Source organism: Aphelocoma coerulescens, chromosome 1 (assembly GCF_041296385.1).
Source record: "Aphelocoma coerulescens isolate FSJ_1873_10779 chromosome 1, UR_Acoe_1.0, whole genome shotgun sequence".
NCBI lineage: Eukaryota > Metazoa > Chordata > Aves > Passeriformes > Corvidae > Aphelocoma > Aphelocoma coerulescens.
Genome location: NC_091013.1, coordinates 87,269,663 through 87,290,745, shown reverse-complemented (window position 1 = coordinate 87,290,745; position 21,083 = coordinate 87,269,663). Strand labels below are relative to the sequence as shown.

General features: G+C 39.0%; 1 protein-coding gene and 1 long non-coding RNA gene across 12 annotated transcripts in view; one reads left to right on the top strand and one right to left on the bottom strand.

The window, feature by feature from the left end:
- The window catches only part of LOC138110973 (uncharacterized), a 138,275-nt gene that overhangs the window by 18,350 nt on the left and 98,842 nt on the right, over nt 1-21,083 (bottom strand). The window lies entirely within an intron of this gene.
- The window catches only part of DLG2 (discs large MAGUK scaffold protein 2), a 1,009,135-nt gene that overhangs the window by 951,002 nt on the left and 37,050 nt on the right, over nt 1-21,083 (top strand). For all 11 annotated transcript variants that reach the window (XM_069015930.1, XM_069015936.1, XM_069015961.1 and 8 more), the window contains 2 exons: nt 9,852-10,028; nt 19,238-19,313. In XM_069015930.1, coding sequence (XP_068872031.1) covers nt 9,852-10,028; nt 19,238-19,313 — 253 coding nt within the window. The remainder of the gene's footprint in view (nt 1-9,851; nt 10,029-19,237; nt 19,314-21,083) is intronic.

Sequence of the window (21,083 nt, the reverse complement as noted above, 5' to 3'; positions counted from 1 at the left end):
GCAGACACTAGTGAAAACTGGTGTTGAATTATTCATTTGACTCAAGAAGATGGAGTTTTATAGAAAATATTCAACCCAATCACAGAATAAAGCTTCACAGGATAAAACTCTTTGCGATAAGTAAGTGTTGACAGATAAGAGATCAAGGAATCCACAAAACTGGTTGACCAAATAGAACATCTTTTCTCCTAGCTACTGCTCTTCCAGGCAAACTTTCTCTGTTATTTCCATTACAGGTTTGAAGATTTCAGTCAAGTTCAGCTCAGGCCTGTTCCACTGATTTTTGTGTTCCTCCTTGTAAATCTGACATCTTTAGAGATTTCGTGTTTGGCCTCATGAAGCAGAGGTTATGTAGAGGCACCTGACCTTTGTACATAAAAATTCATCTTTAGACTTCAATTGCATTTGGATTTTTGCAAAATTACTCTTCTTCAAAAGTCACCCTTTAAAAGAGACAAAGTAAAACCCAGAAATGAATTGCATTGCTTCCAATGGAAGCCTACACTAAAACCCAAAGAAAGGACTCATTCTATAGGCAACCTCCTCCTGCTGATTGAGTAAACTCCTAATGAGTTCCTCAAGTTTTGACCTAGAGATAAAAGGTTTTCATGATTTCTCAAACAGCTGCTTCCAGCAGAGTTTATGTATTTAGTACATTTCTCCACATTGGGCAGGATAATTAATTTCCATAATAATTTTCAGTGGTTTTCCACAGTGTAGTTCCTTTTTGCACGGGGCTTCTCATTATCTCAGCAGAACCTACTCAGTCGACACAACAACAATGAAAATCCAAATTCTGACTCTTTCACTGTCAAAGGACAGCATACAGGGCCAAGCAGAAAGCATTACTGAGAAGAAGCTGTTGCAAATAAATACCTTGACTTTTCTATAATGACCTCTCTCCTCAGAACAGACAATGTTCTGTCTCATTAATACTTTCTCTGAGTTTTGCTTGTCTACACTTTTTCATAGCTAGAGAAGAATCTTTTTTCCAATAGCTGTTTCTAAAGGTTGGAGTGTATAAACAGATTTATTATGATATGAGTGAATTATTATTATTGTTATTGTTATTATTATTATTATATATTATGATTCATTATGTTATGAGCACTTCCATGCTAGGAGAGTCTGTAGAGTTCCTTGCCTCTTACAAGAGAAGTCAGTCAGAATATTCAGACTGACAAGGCTCCAGTGTTGATTTCTGGGGAGAAAAGAAAAAAAAAATCCATTTCGCTAACACAATTGTCTGAATTTTGGCTGGTGGGATGTTTTTTGGTAGTAGAGGCATTGTGCTTAGTCCATCTCTTACAAGTTCTTTTGTCATCACCATGTTAAAATCCTACAAATCATAAATGCGGATCATTTTTCCATAGGCAGGCTTTCTCTTACTTAAGTTCTCCAGATGTCTAACATCCTTGTCCAAAACAAAAAAGAAACCATCATATATCTGGCTGGTAGTAATAATTATGTTACAATGGGGGAGGATTTTTTGTGTGCTGAAAATTTCCTTTTGATTGTAAACCAGTGGAAGCACAGTGAATTCTGTGGGCGGCCTGGCCACAATGGAATTTTAAAAGCTGCCAACAGATTCAGGTCATGATTAGGTCTAAGAGAAAGCAATTGCAGGCTACAGAGTATCTGAGACATCTACCTGAAAAATCCCAACTACCCAAAGCAGATCTTTGAGTTCTGTTGCAATAGTTAGAACTACTGCAGACCTAATTACTAAAAAAATATCTAAATCCAGTGGGTTTTTGCAGTGTATTCCCTAGTAGTAGGAAGACACATTTGGGTGCAGGGAGGTATGAGGGTAGCTACAGGCTGTGCTAATAAAGACATAATTTTCCTTTCCGTTTCATTGTTTTTGAAAGAAACCTGATTTTATTTTATTTATGTTTTATTCGTATTTTATTTTATTTTATTTTATTTTTCTCTGGGGAAAAAAATCCCTAAATTAATATTCTCAGACAGTTACTATGAGAGAGATAAATAAGTTACTATGAGAGAGAATGACTGTTTGGCTCCTGTGTCAATCCATGCAACCTCACAGGTTGCAATTTCAGGTGAATTACCCAGTAGTTTAAAGTATCCCTGATTTGACATCCAGTCACATTTCCTTTCTGGATATGGGTAATCTTAAATGTCTCAACACAGAGAAACTGCACTGATGCCTCAGAGAGAAGCCAGAGATGCAGTCAGGCAGCAGCTTCACTTAGTCCATTTGGGGAGGAAAAAAGTCAGACCCAAGAATAAGACAAATTTCATATCATTTTGATGCATAATGCACAGGCCAGGTCAAGGTCAGTCAAAAATTACCTAATTTCTTTAGAAGAAACAGCGAAGTACAAGTCTGGCCTAAGTTTTGAGTTTGCTGTGATATTTAAACCTCATGCACAAGTTTGGAGGTTTATTGTGAAATTTCACTCACAAACTCAGGAGTGCTGAAGAAGCCCTCCAGAATCAACTACTGATCTCCTCTGGAGTTTATCAAAATGCCTAAGGCTAAATCTGATCAGTGTTCTGACCCAAGGCAGTCTCCCTGTTTTAAAGCAAACCTCAAAGCTGAGGGTCTAGACTACATTGAGTCCAATGCAGATGTATTTAAAAGCTTCTGTTTATCACACATAAAACTGGCAGCCAGATTTTCCTAGTCAATAAATTGTGGTAAGGTAAGCATATGCTCACAGCTTGATACTGGTTTCAGGTATTTGCACACAGATGGGGGATTCTGTTTGGGTCTTTTATGCCCTGTAAAATGCCAAAGAAACAAAAAGTGTGCTCCTCGAAAGGAATTCCCTTTGTGCCAGCACAAGGGGGAGCATGAGGGAGCTTCACTTTCTCAAGCTGCCTTACAATTCCTGCTGGAAGGGGTTAAAGCCAGGCAAACCTGGGAGTAATATTAGTTCTGTCCATGTCCACAACTGAAAGACTAAAGTGTCAGTCCTTGCTCACTGTGAGATATTTTGCCTCTAACATAGTACATTGTATGCTGTTGCAACATATTGGTTTGATACTTCTGAAAATGTTGACTTACATTTTTCCGTACAAATTTTGCAGAACTCATTTCCTGCACAGAATATGAGCACTTGCCAAAAAGTAAAAAAAGCCCATCAGCAACATAGAGATTGGCTCGTAAGGGCTGACATTAAGCATCACGGTTGGATCTCCAAAACAGGCAGAATATTCCCCAAGGACAAATGGCAGTCCTCTTTCCTGATAAACACCATAAAGAAAATATATTCCTCTTCTTCATGAAATTTTTCTGGAACTAATGCTGCTGTCTCTGATCCTTTTTTTTCATTGAGATCCGTGGCATAACTCTCTGCCAAATCCCACAGGAGGAAAGGAATAAGGAATTACTTGGACTGAATGGAGAAACTGCTGAATGAAGTAAAGAAATAATATGACAGCAAATGGAAAAGGCTTGGATGCAAATGTGCAATGGGATTTGCTGTAGTGGAGGTGCCTTAGGAGCAGCTAAGCTAACACCTTGAACTGCACATGACTGGGAGCGTGCCCCATGGCTCAATGCCTAAACCTACCCTCTTACTAATTTAAAGCCATTTCTCCTTATCCTGTTATTACATGCCCTTGTAAAAAGTCCCTCTCCAGCTTTCTAGTAGTCCCTTAGGTACTGGAAGATCATAATAAAGTCTCCCCATAGCCTTGTCTTCTCCAGGCTGAGCAACCCCAATTCTCTCAGCCTGTGTTCACGGGAGAGGTGCCCCGGATTAACATCCTCTGATTATCTTCCTGGCCTCCTCTGGACTCACTCCAGCAGGTCTACATCCTTCTGCTGGGAGGCCCACAGCTGGACACAGCACTCACTCTCCACCTTAGTTGCACCCAGACTATTGCTGGTAACAGTCCCTGATCAGTGCTAACTTCCAAAGGGAACATGGCAACTGTGTTGCTGTGCCCTGGCATGACTCATTTTGGTAACACAAAAAGCTGACACTATCCCTCTCAGCCTGACAAGGTTAAGGGGATTGGCTTCATGAAGAGTCACAACATCATTAAGGTAGGGAAAAAAAAAGAAAAAAGTGAAAAAGAAAATAAAGGGGGGAAAAACAAAAGTAAAAGAAGTAAAAGAAAAATAAGGGAAGGAAAAGGAAAAAGCAGGAATCATTCTATCTATGAGTGACAGATCAAACGTTCAGACATTTTTTGCTAAAACTACATTGTTGTAGTATACTCCTAATAAAAGCTGTTCTTCCCAACAGTCCCCCCTCCCACTCTCTCAGCAGAGGTGACAATGTATGACAGAATCATCTCGTGCACTGGGGCGATTCCAGCAGCCTCCAGTCTCAGCAAGCAGCACCTCAAAGCCTCCCAAACCTCCCAGAGAGAGGAACCTTTTTTGTATGCTCTACACTTAGAATTTACCCGTTCAGCTTCTCTAGATGGAAATAAAGCTGGGAGGAGAAGTTGAAAGTTTTTATTGACTTGCCAGTATGTGAAAATTTAACCCTTTTAATAGCATCTTAATTGCCTTGCAATGGCTGCTTCAATCAGAGAACCGCTGTGCTCTCTGTTGTAGCTATAGCAATGAATTGCATTAGCGTTTCTTTCATCTTCTTCTAATTTTTTCTTCAAGCTGAGCCTGCAAGTGGGTGGAAATCCATTTATTACTGAGTGCAGAAAAGACAGCTATGAAACTTGGGGTCTGAATCTGACTATGATGCTGAATTAGTGCCTAAAACCAGGCAAATTATTAAACCTCTCTGCACTGGATTTCCCCATCTGTAAAAAAAGAATAGGGCAGGGGGTAGGATAGATGTGGTGAATGAGGAGAATAACATTTATCTTGCTTAGGATGATGCTATAAAACCTGATGCCTCAGAGTCGCTGTTCAAGAAATTTTCAGAGAAGAGAGAAATATCCTTTAGTGGTGCATATGCAGATATGCTGGCAGATCACAGGAGAGTTAGGACTATTTACAGCAGCTGAAAATCTCTCTTGCTAAATGTTGTTGTCGTTTCATAATCAAGTGAATAGCAAAGAGCAGTCTGTAAATTTATGTGCAAACTCCCATCTGTGGCAGAAGAAGAAAGTAATTTCAGAGATGCAAATAAAGCTGCCACGCAGCACCTGAACTGTATCAAATTAGGGGCCATTGATATGGGAGTGGAAGATTTTGGGGTCTTGCACTGAACATTCAGAAGTATTCGGTAAAATAGACTCCTGTGTTGTAAATGAAGTAATGTCCCTTGCTTTGCAAGGAAGATTATGAAGACTGCTACCAGTGGTGTTTACAGCATTAGCTGAGGAAGCTAAGAGGTTTCTCTGTTAAATTCCCTTTTCTACTAAGGGCTTAGCAAGATCACTTAGTCTTTCTGTACCCTATTTTTCATGTTACAAGTGCTGGTAACAATGTAGGCACCATGGATGTCAATAGGTTGTAATATATGGAATTGCAGAAGGAATTGATTTCCTGTTTTGTTACAGCTAATATAGCTTCTATGTCAAACATTTATTTCTCGAGCTGTGAGGTGTCATTAGGAATAAAAATTTACTGCACAGGCAACTTAGCTTTTGGAAATGCCTCAAATAATATTTATGCTAAGTGGGAGAAAAAAAGATATCCCCGTTTTAGTGACCTTCATGCCATGTAGACAGACACCTCCCTGCATATTACAGCTTGGTAAAGTCAGTATTTTAATTTCAAACAATTTTTGAGCAATTAATTTCAATGCTGTTGTGAAATGCTTGTCTCATGTTTTACGCTGATGTGGCTGACTAAAAATGATTAAGAAACACCCAAGCACAAACATAAAACCTGTTAGGCTCTGTCCAAATTGCTGCTGGGATTAGTCTAGTGTAATGATCACTTCTGAAGTCTGAAATAATATCAGGGATGGAAGCCTCACATATTCTTAAATATTTGTGATAGCCAGCTTCTTCTAAATATATGCCCCCTGCTTCACTTCTCAGGACTGTTTCTTTGTTTTCTGGCTGCATGAGGCTTTCACCAAGAAGACAGCAATATTTGGCATTTGAATAACACTTTTCACTTCCTAAATATTGTACGGATATTAAACAGTTTTCCCTAAACTGAGGCAAGAACTGGGAACTGAGGGGAAAAAAAAACCTTGAATGTTAATGGAAGTTTGGTGCATATACCTTACGTCTTTAATAATCACACCCACTCTTGTTGCTGTTTTTCTAATAAGGGAACTAAGCTGACCAAATTATGATTTCACCACATCTGTTGAACTGGTTAGTAGCAAGCTCTGTTCCCTATTCCAGGATTTTATCCACATCTCATGGTAGTCGCTGGGTTTACTGTATTTGTAACCTCAAAATGCATTCTCTATCCTGTGTAGCCCAGGGTCCTGATTCTGAAATGCGCTGTCTAGAAGGTACTGAACAGGAGTTTTCTGATGCTGGTGTGATCACAACATTGGTGACAGCTCTAAAGTGGAAGTTAAATAATTTAAACTGATTTCCTTCGTTATAAAATATTGACTACCCCAATTCAAAAGTAGACCTAGTCAGCTGACTTGGAAAAAAAGCCTTACTGACACAGAGAAAGCCTTGTAGAGCTCTTGGTTCTGTCCTGTAGGATCCAAAAAAAGGCTGAACAGTGGATGCAAGCAGCTAACTGAGCATATAAAACACCTGAAAGAACAGTGCTTTAGGATGCACTTTTATAAGTTGTGGAGAAAAAAAGCAGCTGTTAGTGTTTAAGACTGTTAGATAAATGTCATTAAAATGTTGTAAGGTTATTGAGATTATCATTCTTTAATACTGCAGTAAAAGACACTAAAAATTATTTACAGCTCAGTGCCATGAAGAGCTGCCCATGAATAAGCAGACTGGGCCAGATGAAAGCATATAGTCATATTAGCAAGTTCAGAAAACTCACTGGCTCTGCTGAGCAGCCTCTCCACTATTTGCACTATTGTGCTTGTGTTTTGGGGAGATACCTCTAATTCATCACAGAGAGAAAGAAGTACTGTGACATGTCTTCTTGGTTTGGACCCTCTGGGTGATTTGAATAACCCTGTTTCTATTAAACATCTCATTTTTGGAAAAGCACTTGCCTGGTCCTGATCATGCTGATTCTTGTCTAGCTGAAAGGAAAATATGGTGCTCCGCTCTGAGAGAGGGGCACCCTCTGGGCTAGGGTGGGTTTCTTGGTGGAGTGTGTTGCTTATGTCCTCTTTTCAATACATAATACTCAGCAACAGTGCTACTATTTTTTAACCTTTCCTCCAATAATCCCCGTGGCATGGCAGAACCTATCTAAGGTGTCTAACATACCCCTTAGGATGCTATCCTGGTGAATAGAACAAGTAGACTTTTCTGAGAGCTGACCTTGGCTCTGATGAAAGTTTCAGTGCTTTCAGGTGGTATCCTGTAAGACTTGGATGTCATTGTCTAAAAACATGAAAGAGCAAAGAGAAAAAGGCATCTTTTTCTGTCTGCTCTGCCCAATTCCTTTACCAAACAAGAGGTCTAGCTGCATTCATTTTGTATCACTGCAGTTGACACTCAACAGATGCAGAGGTGTTATTTTTATATACATCTGCAAGACCGAGCACAAACAGAACTGGGTGGTGTTCATCAGGTAGAAAATTAGAAATGACATGTCAGTCTGTTAAAGACACTAGATTTTGCAGTTGGATGTGTAGAGATCCAAATTGCCCTTGCAGCCTGAGGTGGTGGGGATGAGTGTGCCCAGGTCTCTCTATAGCCCAAAGTAGTCAACAGTGCCTGGAGTGAAGATCTCCATGTACTTTATAGCTGGGCCAACAGCCAACCAGCAAAAGCATGTTTTACAGAGCCAGGAATGTTATCAAAGTTGTAAGCCCAAATACAGCTGTTACCAAGACCTGGCTCTTAATTTGAAATGTTTAGGAAAGATCACTGAAGTCAGCTCTCATGTCATTTTCCTTTGCTAATGGAGTAATCAACATCTGTAGAGCAAGAGCCACAAAATCTTTCATTCAATGGAAAGCATGCTCAAAAATTCTCTTGTCTGAAATCTATAATCTCATTTTAATTAGCAATGCACATGATTACTCCAATCAAAGCAAGTCAGTGGCAAACACTGCCATCTGCATTCATCGTTAACATCACGATGACAGTCTCATTTTAAGTCAATATGTGGGCTCTGAGGTGCAAATGTCTGTTCAAGGACAAAGAATATTGTCCCAATTTCTACTTCTTAACTTTTGAAAGACAACCTTCATTTTAGAACTTGCCAAATATGGAGCATTTCCACTTTGGCATCAGGGAATGTTTTACATGAGGGATGTGACAGTCTTGCTTATTCTCTGCAACAGAAGATATTGTCCCTTGTTTTGAGTGATTTAATTATGCCTGGAATCAGGATTGCATGACATCTGCCCAGTATCCAGCATGGCCAGCTGTGTGGTTGCGGGTTTTGAGATGCTGATTGGCTTCCATGGCAAGGTGCACAATTAATCAGTGAATTTTTAAGACGACTGTTCCATAGGGTGGTAAAATTCTGACTGCTGCCTGCTGCCGAGGGCAGTGCCCACAGGATGATGTGTTATGTGCCTGTTTGTGTATGCACTGCCATCTTCCTGGGATCCAATGTCATCAATTGGTCAAGAAGAGGTGTCTAATGACACTTAACTGCTTCTGGATTTGTAAGCTTCTTCATCAAATGTCCTCACAGAAGGCTGTATTTGAGAAGCAGCAGATGACCTGGTACCAGCAAGAGTCCTTTATGAATGTAAATGTTTAGTAAGATATAGTCAGATTTTTAAAAGAACTTTTTCTACTGCTAAGCCATTAAATTTTTTTCAAAGGCTACATGCATTCCAAGAACATTTACCAAAAAAGGCACAAGCATAACTGAGCTTATGGATTATGTAAAATTCAGCAGTCTTCATCCTCAGAGAAGGGAATTATCTGGGCTTTTCTGAAGATGTTATTTCAAGACTGTAAACTCTTTAAAAGAAGACATATTTCAAATAGCATTTTTCCTCCTCCTGAACTAGACTTGCCATGCACAATTGGTGCTTATGAGAGCTTTAAATTATTTTGGTTGCGTAGTCACAATTCTGATAACTTCTTTTAAAGTTCACCTCATTATGAGGAGTAGCTTTGAGTGTTTTATATCTACCCATAAAACTTCTATAATCGTTCTTTGCAATTACACTAGAATGCACAACAATTAATTACATCAAATCCTTCTCACAAAATGTTTACCAGTGAAAAGATTGCCATGGCTTTCTTTCTGACAATAAAAGAGTAGGAATTATTAGACACCTCTGGGGATTTTACTGATCTAACATTTCTGCAGCCAGGGTGTCTTGGGGTGACTTTATGATGTGTATCCCCTATCGCTGCTCTATGCCCAGAAATTAATTTTGTGCTTGTTATGATCATATTATTTTCCCTATAGGAAATAAACATCAGTTCTTGACAGGCATGGTCTTTAAACAATATTTTACATGAGAAAAATATTCCCAAGTGGTTTTTTCCTCTAAGAAACCAAGATCTGGATTTTTAGCTAGGTAGCTCCAATGAGTGACCTGCACTTGCTGGGATTCACGTGCGGGGTCTTACCCTCAGAAAGTGGGGTACATCTACGCTGGTGTAGGTGCCAGGCATAGGACTAAGAAGGCATAGGCTAAGAATTGGTATCAGATTAAACCATTCAGTTTCTCTTAAAGAAAAAAAAAAAAAGAAGGAGAAGAGGCTTTTGTAAATACTAACTTCACAGTGGAAAGTTTTCCACTGAGTAGGACCTTTCCCTCCCTTAGGAAAAGAGAAAGGGTTACCAGTGACATAAAATATAATTAATTGTTCAGAAGTAAATGTAACCAGACTGATCTAATCACCTGTCTTCATATCTTTATTTCCTTTCACAGAGCCATGTTTGACTATGACAAGAGCAAAGACAGTGGCCTCCCAAGCCAAGGACTCAGTTTCAAGTATGGAGACATCCTTCATGTCATCAACGCCTCAGATGATGAATGGTGGCAGGCGAGGAGGGTCACTCTGGAGGGGGACAGTGAGGAGATGGGAGTTATACCCAGCAAGAGGAGGTGAGTGCTGCTTCCTCCTTCTTACCTCCTTGGCCATTATCTTAAAATATTTCAAAGACAGGGTGCGTCAATCTACTAAAAAACTGGGGGCAGTAAAGGAAAATCCCAGAGGTATTTCAAGAGTTGGAAGACACAATTTTTGCTGTGAGATTTAAAGCACTCAGGCTGTTGATAACTGTACTGAAAAGAAACTCAGAAGGTGACTCAATTACTAGTAACTTCATAAAGAAAGGGGAAAAGAAGGAGAGATCACTGTCCACCAAAGAGCTTCAGCAAAAAAAAGAGAATTACCAGAACCCAAGTCTAGGAATTTGCTCTGAATTTGAAGTGGAGCACATGTTGTAATGTCAGGGTGATTAGCCATTACATCAAACTGCTGAAGGATGTAATGAGTGTCTTGACATTTTCAAATCAAGACTGTATGTCTCTTTTGAGAGGGTAATAGCATTAAACTTCTCAGCCTGTGTGATGTAAAATATGGTGCTAAGTTATATAATGGTCATCTTTGGCTTTGAAATCTGTTAATTTAATCTCTGCCTGTATAGAAACAGATGGATAATCAGTATCACAGTAAATTTTTCATATAATGTAAATGAAGGAACTTTTATCTGCTCTCCAAGCTAAATCTGAATCTTTGTTTGGCTGTAATGGATTCGTGGTGACTTTCGGAGAGAGAACAGACATCCAAATCTTCCTCGTTGTTTGTATTGTTTATTCTGTCTAGATGCTTTTGTAAAATCAGCCACAAGTCTCTGATAGTATCAGAACTAGCACACAAACCAGTATTAGTTCCTGGCTCTGTTGATAGTTGCTATAGAAAGGTCAGGAACTGAAAGGGTAGGAGGAAAATTAAATCTATCAAAACATGTTACATTTCTCTTTTGCAGCAATGCCATCATACTGAGTATGAACTTCCTATTCCTAGCTGTGTCAGCTTTAGCACTAGTATAAAAATGATCATGACCATTTTTTATAGTGGGGAAATGGGATGCTTGATGCTCTCTAGAGCACCTGCTGCTATTTCAAGAGAGTTGGCCAAGGTACTAATAGAGCTTATGGTACTCATTGCTCTAAATCATGTAAAAGTAAACTAAAAGGCCATGAAATACCTCGTTGACATGAGCCCTGAAAGGACCTTAATTTCTCTAATTTTCATGTTTGAATAGCATCCACACCTGGTTTTTCAGCAAAGAGCAATTTTGGAGTTGTGTAATAGATAGAAATAAAAGGTTAGGTTACAAGGTTAGGTTATAAGTTTTAAGATGGAAAATGTGCCCATTAACCAGACCTAGTCTGTGGATATTGAAAAAGGAATACTTGCCTGCTATTCATTGCTACAGTAAATACTGCTGTAATTATATGAGTGGATCATACATGGGAAGAGAGAGAAATTTATTTAATTAATACTAAGGAAAGTATGTGCACAAAGCTCACTCACTGTGTGGTGCCTACTATGAAAAGGTGCAAAAAGCTGTCATACATAATAAAACAGCTATGGAGGAGAAAAGGACAAAGCAAAGCTGCTAATTAAGATGTGGAATTGTATATCCTTTAAAGTGGAAAGGTGGTGTGTGCCTAAAGCTTATTGGGTTACCCACACAGTGGTGTTGTTAAGGTCAAAAAATAGAGGTTCTCTAGTGAAGGTCAGACATAGAGCCTAGGAATAAGATGTGGCTTTGGGGAGAAAACAGAATAAAAATAATAATAATAAAAAAAAAAGACACAATATGAAAATAGGTTGGTTTAGAAGCTAAAAATAAGAGTCTTGAATTTTAAAAGATGCAGATATAGTTACCATGCTCTCCACCTGTCATCCTTATTCTTCACTAGTGAAGCTGAGGGGCCTGGAAAAAATCAATGGCATCTGATTTTTCTGTCTGCATTAATGTAATTATACACCTGAGCTGGGGTGGGTGGAGGTTGCTGTTATTTCATAAAAGGTTTCAGTTGTACAAGGTTATTTTTTGCAATGCACTGAAAAGTGAGTATTGTTTCCTTTCTGTGGATTCTGGACGATTCCTGAGAGCCTGAGACTGATGTGCTCTTGCCAGCGTCTTCTGCGGTCATTTACACCACCCGAGGGGAGGATGAGCAATCAGTGCACACAGGGCTGAGTTACAGAGAATAAAGCTAATCATACTTGCCAGATTGTGCTAATTCACAGTTAAATTTCCTCAGCAGGTGTGGGTTATTGACTGTAAGAAGATTAGTCTAAAACAGAGTAGTCCTGGAATTCATTTGACCAAACACAGGCAGCTATGGCATGGAAATCCTCATTTAAGGTGCTGGCTCTAGGATGCTGTGTCTCTTATAGTTTATATGGGATTATTTCTACAGGCATTGCTTTGCATGTAATACAGCATGTGTAATATCTAGCAGTAAGATATTGTGATAGAAAGGAAGGAAGAAAAGAATATCTGTAGCTGTTTGTTGGGTTTGTCCTGCAAGCTAAATTGGCCATGATGTTTTAAATTGAAGAATTTTTTATTTGTCTTATATTTTTCAATCCCCAGTTCATTTCTGTTCCATTTAGGGTCTGGGGGGTTTTGGGGGGTTATGCTTGGTAGAGTTTGGGTTTGTGCTCAGATTCCTTTTTCTGCTTCTGGAATGCCATCCTGTGGTAGTGTAACTATTTTTTTTTTGCACTTTGGGTCAGTGAGAGTCTATACAGATCTAGGGATTATTAGTGCCAGGTTGAGTCTTTTAGCTGTCTGCTTTACTTCTGTGTTACTTCTACTTCCCTTAACTTCTGTCCAGCACCAGCTAAGATACAATTCCTGCATTTCCTGTGAGTGAAATCATTATGGAATAGCTCTGAAAGCCAGAGTTATTAACCACTTCAATTTTATTTTAGATATATGTATGTATGTATACAAATATATATGTATATATATGTATAAAAAGATGTGTGTATATATGTCTGTATAAACACACAAAGTCCTAACAACTACACTATATTACTTCTTTGAGGTGCTGTGTAATGGTAATTGCTTTCCATGTGTTTAGGGTTTTTTATTTTTTTACAGGAGAGCCCATCATACACTGACATTTTAGCATGAGCTGATTAGAGAAATTGGGGATGATTAGTCAAGACTCCTTACTCTTTTTCTCCTCTATGACTTGTGTACTATACCAGCAAAAAAAATCATTATTTAGAAGTATAGAGGAGCTGCCACTCCCTATTTGCTCCAGATTTTTGGATACATTACCAGACTTTACCTCTTAGTGGTTTAATAGAGTTTGAAAGCTTTTTTGTCATTAGATTTCAGTGCTGCTGCCAGCATGTGGATTTATTGCCTTGCTTATGGTTAAATTGCCAAGTCAGGCTTTAAGAGGGAGTTTTGGAGGGCAGCACTGCAGCTGGAGGGGTGTTACTGAAGGAGACAGCACAAAGAAGTGAGGTTGGCCCCAAGCTTCTCCACTGATCTGTGCAAGAATCAAATCTTAGGAAGCAGTGAGCCAATGACCTCTGTGGAGATTAAAACAAATTAAATTCTAAGTATCCTGCGGTTCTTAAATATAATTGCAACCATTTCTACACCTGAAAACAACATTTTGTCCCTTTGTCAGTGTGTATTTATTGTCTGATTATAGCTGTTGTTCTCAGCCACAGGACTGAGTAGCCAGTTGGGTGGAAACCAAGTATAATGATTCACGGGTGGTGTGGTATTATATGGTGTTGGTGTTGGGAAGCACGGGACTTCAGCATGAGAGGCTGCAAACCACTTCAGCTGTGGTTTAACAATCACCAGATAGTTATTATATAGTATCAATTAATCAACATTTCAGGCCAGATTTCTCCTCGTTCCACATCTGCCCAAAAGATTTATCCAAGCTATGTTTAAGATGACAGCGCAATTGTATCAGGCAGAGTCTCCAAAGTGAGGGGATATAACCACCAGCCCTGTACCAATGTGTCATGCAGCCTGCACTATTACCTGGTCACTGTGTTTATGTGTGAGCAGTGCTCCCTTATCATCAAAAAATGCTGTTTATACTAGAACGACCAACAGAATTAGATTTCCACTGGATTTTTTTTACATTTGGAAATAGATAGATAGATAGATAGATAGATTGATTTAGAGTTTCCACATAATCTGTGCTTTTGATCATGAGAACTTTTATTTGCCTCATTGCCCTTCTTATTATCCATACCAAAAAGAAAAAAAAAAAAATCAGCTCCCTATAAAAGGGCAGCAGCAAGCTGAGCAGCCCATGTCTAAGATTCCCTCCCTATGGAAACACTCACATCAGTTAAAGGGAATGAACAAAATGCATGAAACCAGTGTGCATAAGTTAAAGTGTATTAAATTCCTAGACAGATGCTCTAATACTAAAGAGACTTTAATTTGCTGTAGCATTGATTTTACGCCTCCAGTTCTTTTCACTTTTTCCTTGCTGAGTCTCCACACAGGGACAAGCTCCTACATTGCAAGCCCTCCACAACAGCAACCTCCCACCTCACGAATGTCAAGCCTCAGTATTTTCTGTGGTGTGTGTATATCTGCCTGACTTGAGTCCGTGGGTCTGAAATGCAGCCTGAGATTTCACACAGATTGCCCCAGAATGGTTGAGCATAAATTCTCACTACTTTTACTACTGCTCCCACTGCAGCCAACGAGGATTTGGCCTTAAAACACTGAAATAATTACACTAATCTTGCTGTTGTCCTTAAGATGTGCAGTCACAAACCTGCTGTCAGACTGGACATCATTCTAAGATACCCATTTTCAGGTAGTTTAAGTACATCTGACTGCCAAATGTTATGCAACTTGTATCTCTGTTATTACCAGCTGTAATAATACCAGCCTGATACTTGTGTTCTCAAACAGACAACATTCTCCCCACAAGTACATGTAGCCATGCTCTCCTTTCAGAGCAAAGTGGGGGGAAAAGTACATAAAACCCAATGTTTCACAAGCATTTAAGGACAAGGAACAAGAGGTTTTCCCAGCACAGAAGTCCCTGTGGGCAAAAAGCCAACTTAAATTTGCTATTCTGCTCAGCTTGGCAGAAAGGCATGTTTATCCACTCAAGTGATTTTTATTTTTAATGGTTTCCTATAAATCATCTACCTTTCTAAACAACCCTTAACATTTTAATCCTTAGATGATAAAACTTTTTAATATGGCATAATCATGTAAGCTTTGTCTAAAATAATTTATCTGTCTATACTCACTAATCTAATTGGAAAAATTTAATATGGAATTAAATTTGTATGTATGTGTAGGTATAAACCTCTTCCTGTGCTCTTGCAATGATGTGAAACTTTTGTGCTGATGGAAAACAGCTGTTAGCTTTTAAACAGAATAAGGTTGTGCTACAATTTTTTGAGAATTCACTTCCTAATATCATTAGGTCTAGTCTTTCCATAAATATTGACCAGGTGCTGAGCTGCTTTCTGTAAGCAAGGCACTGCAGATGGAGACTGAACCCAGAGCACATTCTCTCCTACTGAAAAATACCTGTTTGGTGCAAAAATGCCACTTCCGGAATGCTCAAAGATAGTTTTGAGAATAGGAATCTCCTGGTAAGCTCAATCTCACATCTCACAGAGGATGGAAGCAATGAAAAGCTATGAACTGAGACCACATATTTGAACTATAAATAGTGTATACATATTTTCACTTACCTTTCACTTGATAGGCAGGCAAAACAAATATAGTGCATGTGACCTGGAGGTGGTGAAGCAAGACAAGAGACATACCAAGGTCTTTCAAGTATCCATTTTACATTGCTTTCTTGTATTTGCTGACTCTCCTCACTACAGTTCTCATGCTGGATTTGAAAACAACTTTCATCCTGCAAAACACCTCAATGCCAAATCTGTGCAAATTAGGCCATTGTTGCCATTTTATTTCATTCTAGAAACAAGTTTGCAATTTGCATCTATGTTCTACATCAGTGATGAACACTGTTGTTGAAGATTAAAACATTTTTCACTTGATATTCTGCCTCTCCACTGTGAAGACTGATTAGTGCTTTTAGAAAGGCACTAACAGAGCTCCCAGTGGTCCAGCAGTGGTTGATCACAGTTCATGTCTTGTTGAGTTATACTTGATTTTTTCTTGTTTGCAGAACTTATGAAGAACTCCAAGCCACATTTTGAAAAATCCCACAGGCCCATTCTCAACAGCTACTTGTGCCCAGAAACACAAAAGCAGACAGACATTGCAGTGCAGTGAGTGTTGCATCCCATTAATAAGTTCCCCAGAAGAGTAAGAGGAGAACAGTATCCTAAAGAACTGAAATCTTGAACTTACTAGAGAGGGAACACTGAAGGCCAAAGTATATTTTCAATGTACTGCTCCACTTCTCTAGCTTTACATGGGAAGAAGAGAGTGAATCCTGACCATTTCTGAAATAAAAAGGGCCAAGAGGTATCTACTACCAGGAGTGTTTTCAAGAGAAAGTGAATATACAGAGTATACTCCAACTGTCCCAGATCTCAGATAATTGTAGATAATTTCCCTGTGCACAGCAGTGTTTGTGTAGGCAGCTATACTTGGAGAGTGGGTGGGAAGATGGAGGTGAAATTCCCGTAAGTTGTGCTAGGGTGATACTGTCTCCACATAGGACTGAGCACTTTTCAGCTCCAGTCAGGTTTGAGTACTGGATGTAGGTTTCTTTGAACATTTCTTGAAACCTCTTTGAGTTTCAGTGACCTTTCAGGCACTTTTGAAAATGGGGCTGAGCCATAAAGTTGTTTTGGAAATCATAGCCGTGTTTCCCTTATCCCTTAGGCATAGCTCTATCAAGCAAATATATAATTAGTGTCATGGCAGCAATGTGTACATCAGGCAAGTCAGGGTTGCAAGTCTGGGCTCTGCCAATCTGGGAGGTAAAGTCCTCCCCTTCACTTCATGTTTTTGAACAACTCCCCATAATCCTGATTTGTCCAGCAGTGGTGATAGAAAAATGGTTACTGTGTTAAGTGAAACATTTCTTTCTTTAAGAGAAATTTTTTCAGCTCTTGGATTAAAATGTTGTTCAACTGATGGTCAGCTGCTGTCAACTAAACCAATGTAAGGAATTTACACTCATCTGCTATTTCGACATTCACAGTGTCAGCTGCTGCAAATAACCCTTTGGACCTAAACTCCTTTCTTCTTGGGGAAAATAAAGACAGTCAAGTTTATTTTTCCTTAAATATAGCAATTACACACCTGCAAAAAAGTGGTAAAAGTGTTTGAATTAGTGTTCCTTTAAAAAGTGCCTTTTCTAAGAGCTGGATCAACAAATCTAGAAGAGCAGAGATTCTAAACTTTGTATTCATCAGTTTAGTTCCCTTTTTAGCTCTGTCTATGGCAAAAGTGTCCCAGTAGCTCAGATGAGAAGTTCTGAGAACATCTTAGTTCACTGAAGTCCTGCAGCCTGACCGTTTCAACAAAGACGAACTCTTTGGAGAACCAAAGCTAAATTCCAAAAGCTCTCCAGAGCATGTGAAACTAAAGCTTTTCAGAAATTTAGGTTCATTCCTTCAGGCAAAGGAGAGGTATATTCCTGACACCAGAGCAACCCACTGCCACAATGCAAATTCCAGACCAAAAACATGAAGGCAATAGAGCACCTGAGCTGAAGCACTTTATGTTATAAATAAATGGGCAAACCCATTCATTTTGTCCCAGCCTTTTGCAAACAGCTGACCCATTTTACTGACAGTTCAGGCAGCAACAGTAATACAGTCAGCCTGAGACACAGAAAATTTCAGCTTGTAATTTTACAGTTCAGCTAAATTATAAGTAACTGAGAACAGTTCTATTGTGGAAGGTGTCACGCAAATTGTAATGGGAGGCAACATTGTGTGCTACCCTTAATACAGTGCCAGATGATGAAATGTTTGGAACATTCAGTAGGCATGCTGAGCAGATATGAACATCGTTGTTATGTTTGCCTGAAGGACTAGTGGCACTTAATGGCATTATTTAAATACTTCTCAAAGCAATGCAGAATGTTTCTGCAGCTCCTCATCTGTCTGCTATGCCTCTAGAAAGCAGCGATGCCTCCATGGCTGCTAACGCAATTATTACAAACTTCACAAATAAGATTCACTCTTCAGGGTTAATTTCCAAATTTCTTTATGCAGTGAATAAGAAATTAAGTTAAAAGCAGATGCTTTAAGAAGTTAGGCAGGGCTGGAATGAGTTTAAATGTTAACGCAGATTAATAAGTTGAATATTGTGTTCATTTGTGCTAATTATTTCCTTAGAAGGCATCCATCTTATTTAGGCAATTACACAGCCTCAATCCTATTTAGGCAATTACACAGCCTCAAGTCTTCATTTCTTACCGGTACTACCAAGGGACTTCATCTGCTAGTTCAAGTTCGAGACTGTTCATGTGTTTTTAATAACATAGATTTAGTTTGAAAGATGCACTTGAGCTGTTTCCATGTGAATATTCCACACTTGCAGAGAAATGCATTTAATCTAAATTTAAACTGTAGCTATAGTAACCAACATTCACTGTGTTTCAGGAGGGCATATATAAGCCTACTCAGACAGAAGGAAACATGTTGTGTTAATTATCATTGTATCAAAACACCAGAGTTTGTATTTTGGAAAATAATTATCAGAAACTATGTATTCCTACTACCTGGCTTAGAAAGCAAGAGATTTGCAGGAATGTATTCTAATGTTTCTTATAAGGTAGCTTTGCTGGATTCAATGGAGATTTCCTAGAGTAATTCCCAGTCTTGGACAAATAGGGTTAGTGTTTCAGTTTCAGGTAGATGATCATATTTTTTCACTTGAACCAGTCAATGATAGATTGTGTAGATGATTTTGCAAAAGTAGGAAACATCACTTATATAGTAGTGTCCATATTAATCAAGGTGAGTAAGGACATGTCCTTGTTTCATTCCTCTGACCACAGAGCTCTAAATGTTGCCTGATTTTTGAACAGCTTAAATAGAGTGAGTAAATCTGTCCCTAGCATGCTTTTCCCACACTCCCATGTGTGTTGAGAGGCAGTGCTGTTCTGTTGGTGTAGGGCAGCCAAGACTCCTCGAACCCAGTCCCACATTTGCCAGAAAACTGCTGCCTGGCTGAGGAAGTGACCTCTCTTTTCAATGTATGAAATTTGCTTTAAATGTTTGCTTTGTGTATAGTAAGCTGCCAGTGGTCTTGGGAGAGCAAGTATCAAACATTTCACACAAAGTGCTGCTATAATCAACACGTGTTTCTTCATTTGTGTTTTCTTTTCCTCAGAGTTGAAAGAAAGGAGCGTGCACGTTTGAAGACAGTGAAATTCAACGCCAAACCTGGTGTAATTGATGCAAAAGGGGTACGTAAATAGTGAAAACTTTAGAAATTGCACTTTACAATTGTTTTATAAGTTTCAGAGTAGAAGAAATTTTAGCAGCATAAGGAATATTTAGGTTGTTGCAACCAAGACCTGCAGGAAAGTGAAATGTAGATCAGAGATGAGCATGATAAAATCTTCAAAATAATTAAATATGCTTTTTATAATAGTACTGAATGACAGTGCCTCCTAAGAGGAAGATACTAAGAAAATAGAGCATTCCATGATAGCTATGATTTTAGTTAAATGATGGATAGAGAAGAAAAGATATTAAAAATGGATGCAGATGGATAGCAGTTTAATGAAATAGGACCAGAAGTATAAAATCCCTGGCTTCAAAAGCTGCTAAATCACAAACCAAAAGTTCTAAGTTACGAAGTCCTGGATAGTAAAAATTAGGTTTTGGGTGTTCTGCTTTGACAGTTGTGACAGACATTGAACACAGGTGTGTTTCACACCAGGTACACTATGGCCAAAACAACACAAAACATGCAAGTTCCCTTCCACCAGCGCTGCCTGGACAGAACAGTGTTCCTGCTGTTGCTGCTCCACAGAGCTGCTTTACTGTGCCCAAGTCAGCAGTTCTCGTTAGCCTGATGGCACTATCCTGTCTGGTGCCATCTGGCTGGCAAGTATTACAGCATGAGAAATGCCCACAGTCCTGGCTGTTAAGGTATATTTTTCTGCTGAAGTGTAGCTTCCAGTTGTAGCAGTAGTGAATACTTGACATTTGCAGTGATTTATTTTTGAAACCTGTCCAGTTGGCATGTTTGGAATTTACAAATGAGGGCTTCTGTGAGCAAACTAGGAGACAGAGATTCAGCAGCCATCAGGGAGAAGTCCTGCTTGGCTGCAGAAAACAGAGCAGGGCCAAAACTGTGTCATGAGCAGACACAGCCATAGGTAGGTGTTGGCAAGGTAAATAAGAAAGTGGTTCAGCAGGTCCCTTCCAGAACTGCTGTTCCTGTGGTCTTTTGCCTAGTTTGAAATTCTCATTCTTAATCTCTTCTTCCTTCAGTTTCCCTCCATAATGGTAATACTAGTAATTCCCTTATTCCCGTTTACTCTGTGCTTTCAGACAGATTAGCAGGGTAAGAAATTCCTCTTGCTGTGGGCACACAGTTCCTAGCAGAGGGGTTCCCAAGTCTCTACATGCCAGCAATATTTCAGACTTGCAAATGCTTCCCTGTTACTGCTCTACAGAACAATTCCTGAATTCAATGCAAAGGCAGAATTATTGTACTGACTGAAACAAGTTTTCCAGACTTACAAGGCACATGGAACTGTGCATTATTTGCACATGCAGATAACTTGGTATAAAATATGTAATAAAATGCACTAAGAACAGACTGATTCATCTCATTGCATTTCTTCAGAAGTCAGAATTCCATTTTTTGGTTTGAAATGGCCACTCTCTGCAACCCTGTAAATTAATGTTGCCACTTATTTTGAGAGATAATTTTTTTTTTTTTTTTTGCCAATGAAATCACTTGTTAAATGCCTATTTCCCATATATAATCAAAGCTGTAGGGAAATAATTCGGTCATATAACTAATGGTCCCTTTTCAAGTGATTCTGTCAAGAATTTAATTACCTCTTGAGTCTCCAAATTGTTTTTCCATTTTTGTCATCAGTGTAACATTACTCTTCCAGCCACTCAACATCAGTGTTTGATCATTGTTTAGGAATTTGTGTAATTACAGACTAAGACCACTGTACCCTTTTGGGACCAAACCTTCCACATGAAATGAG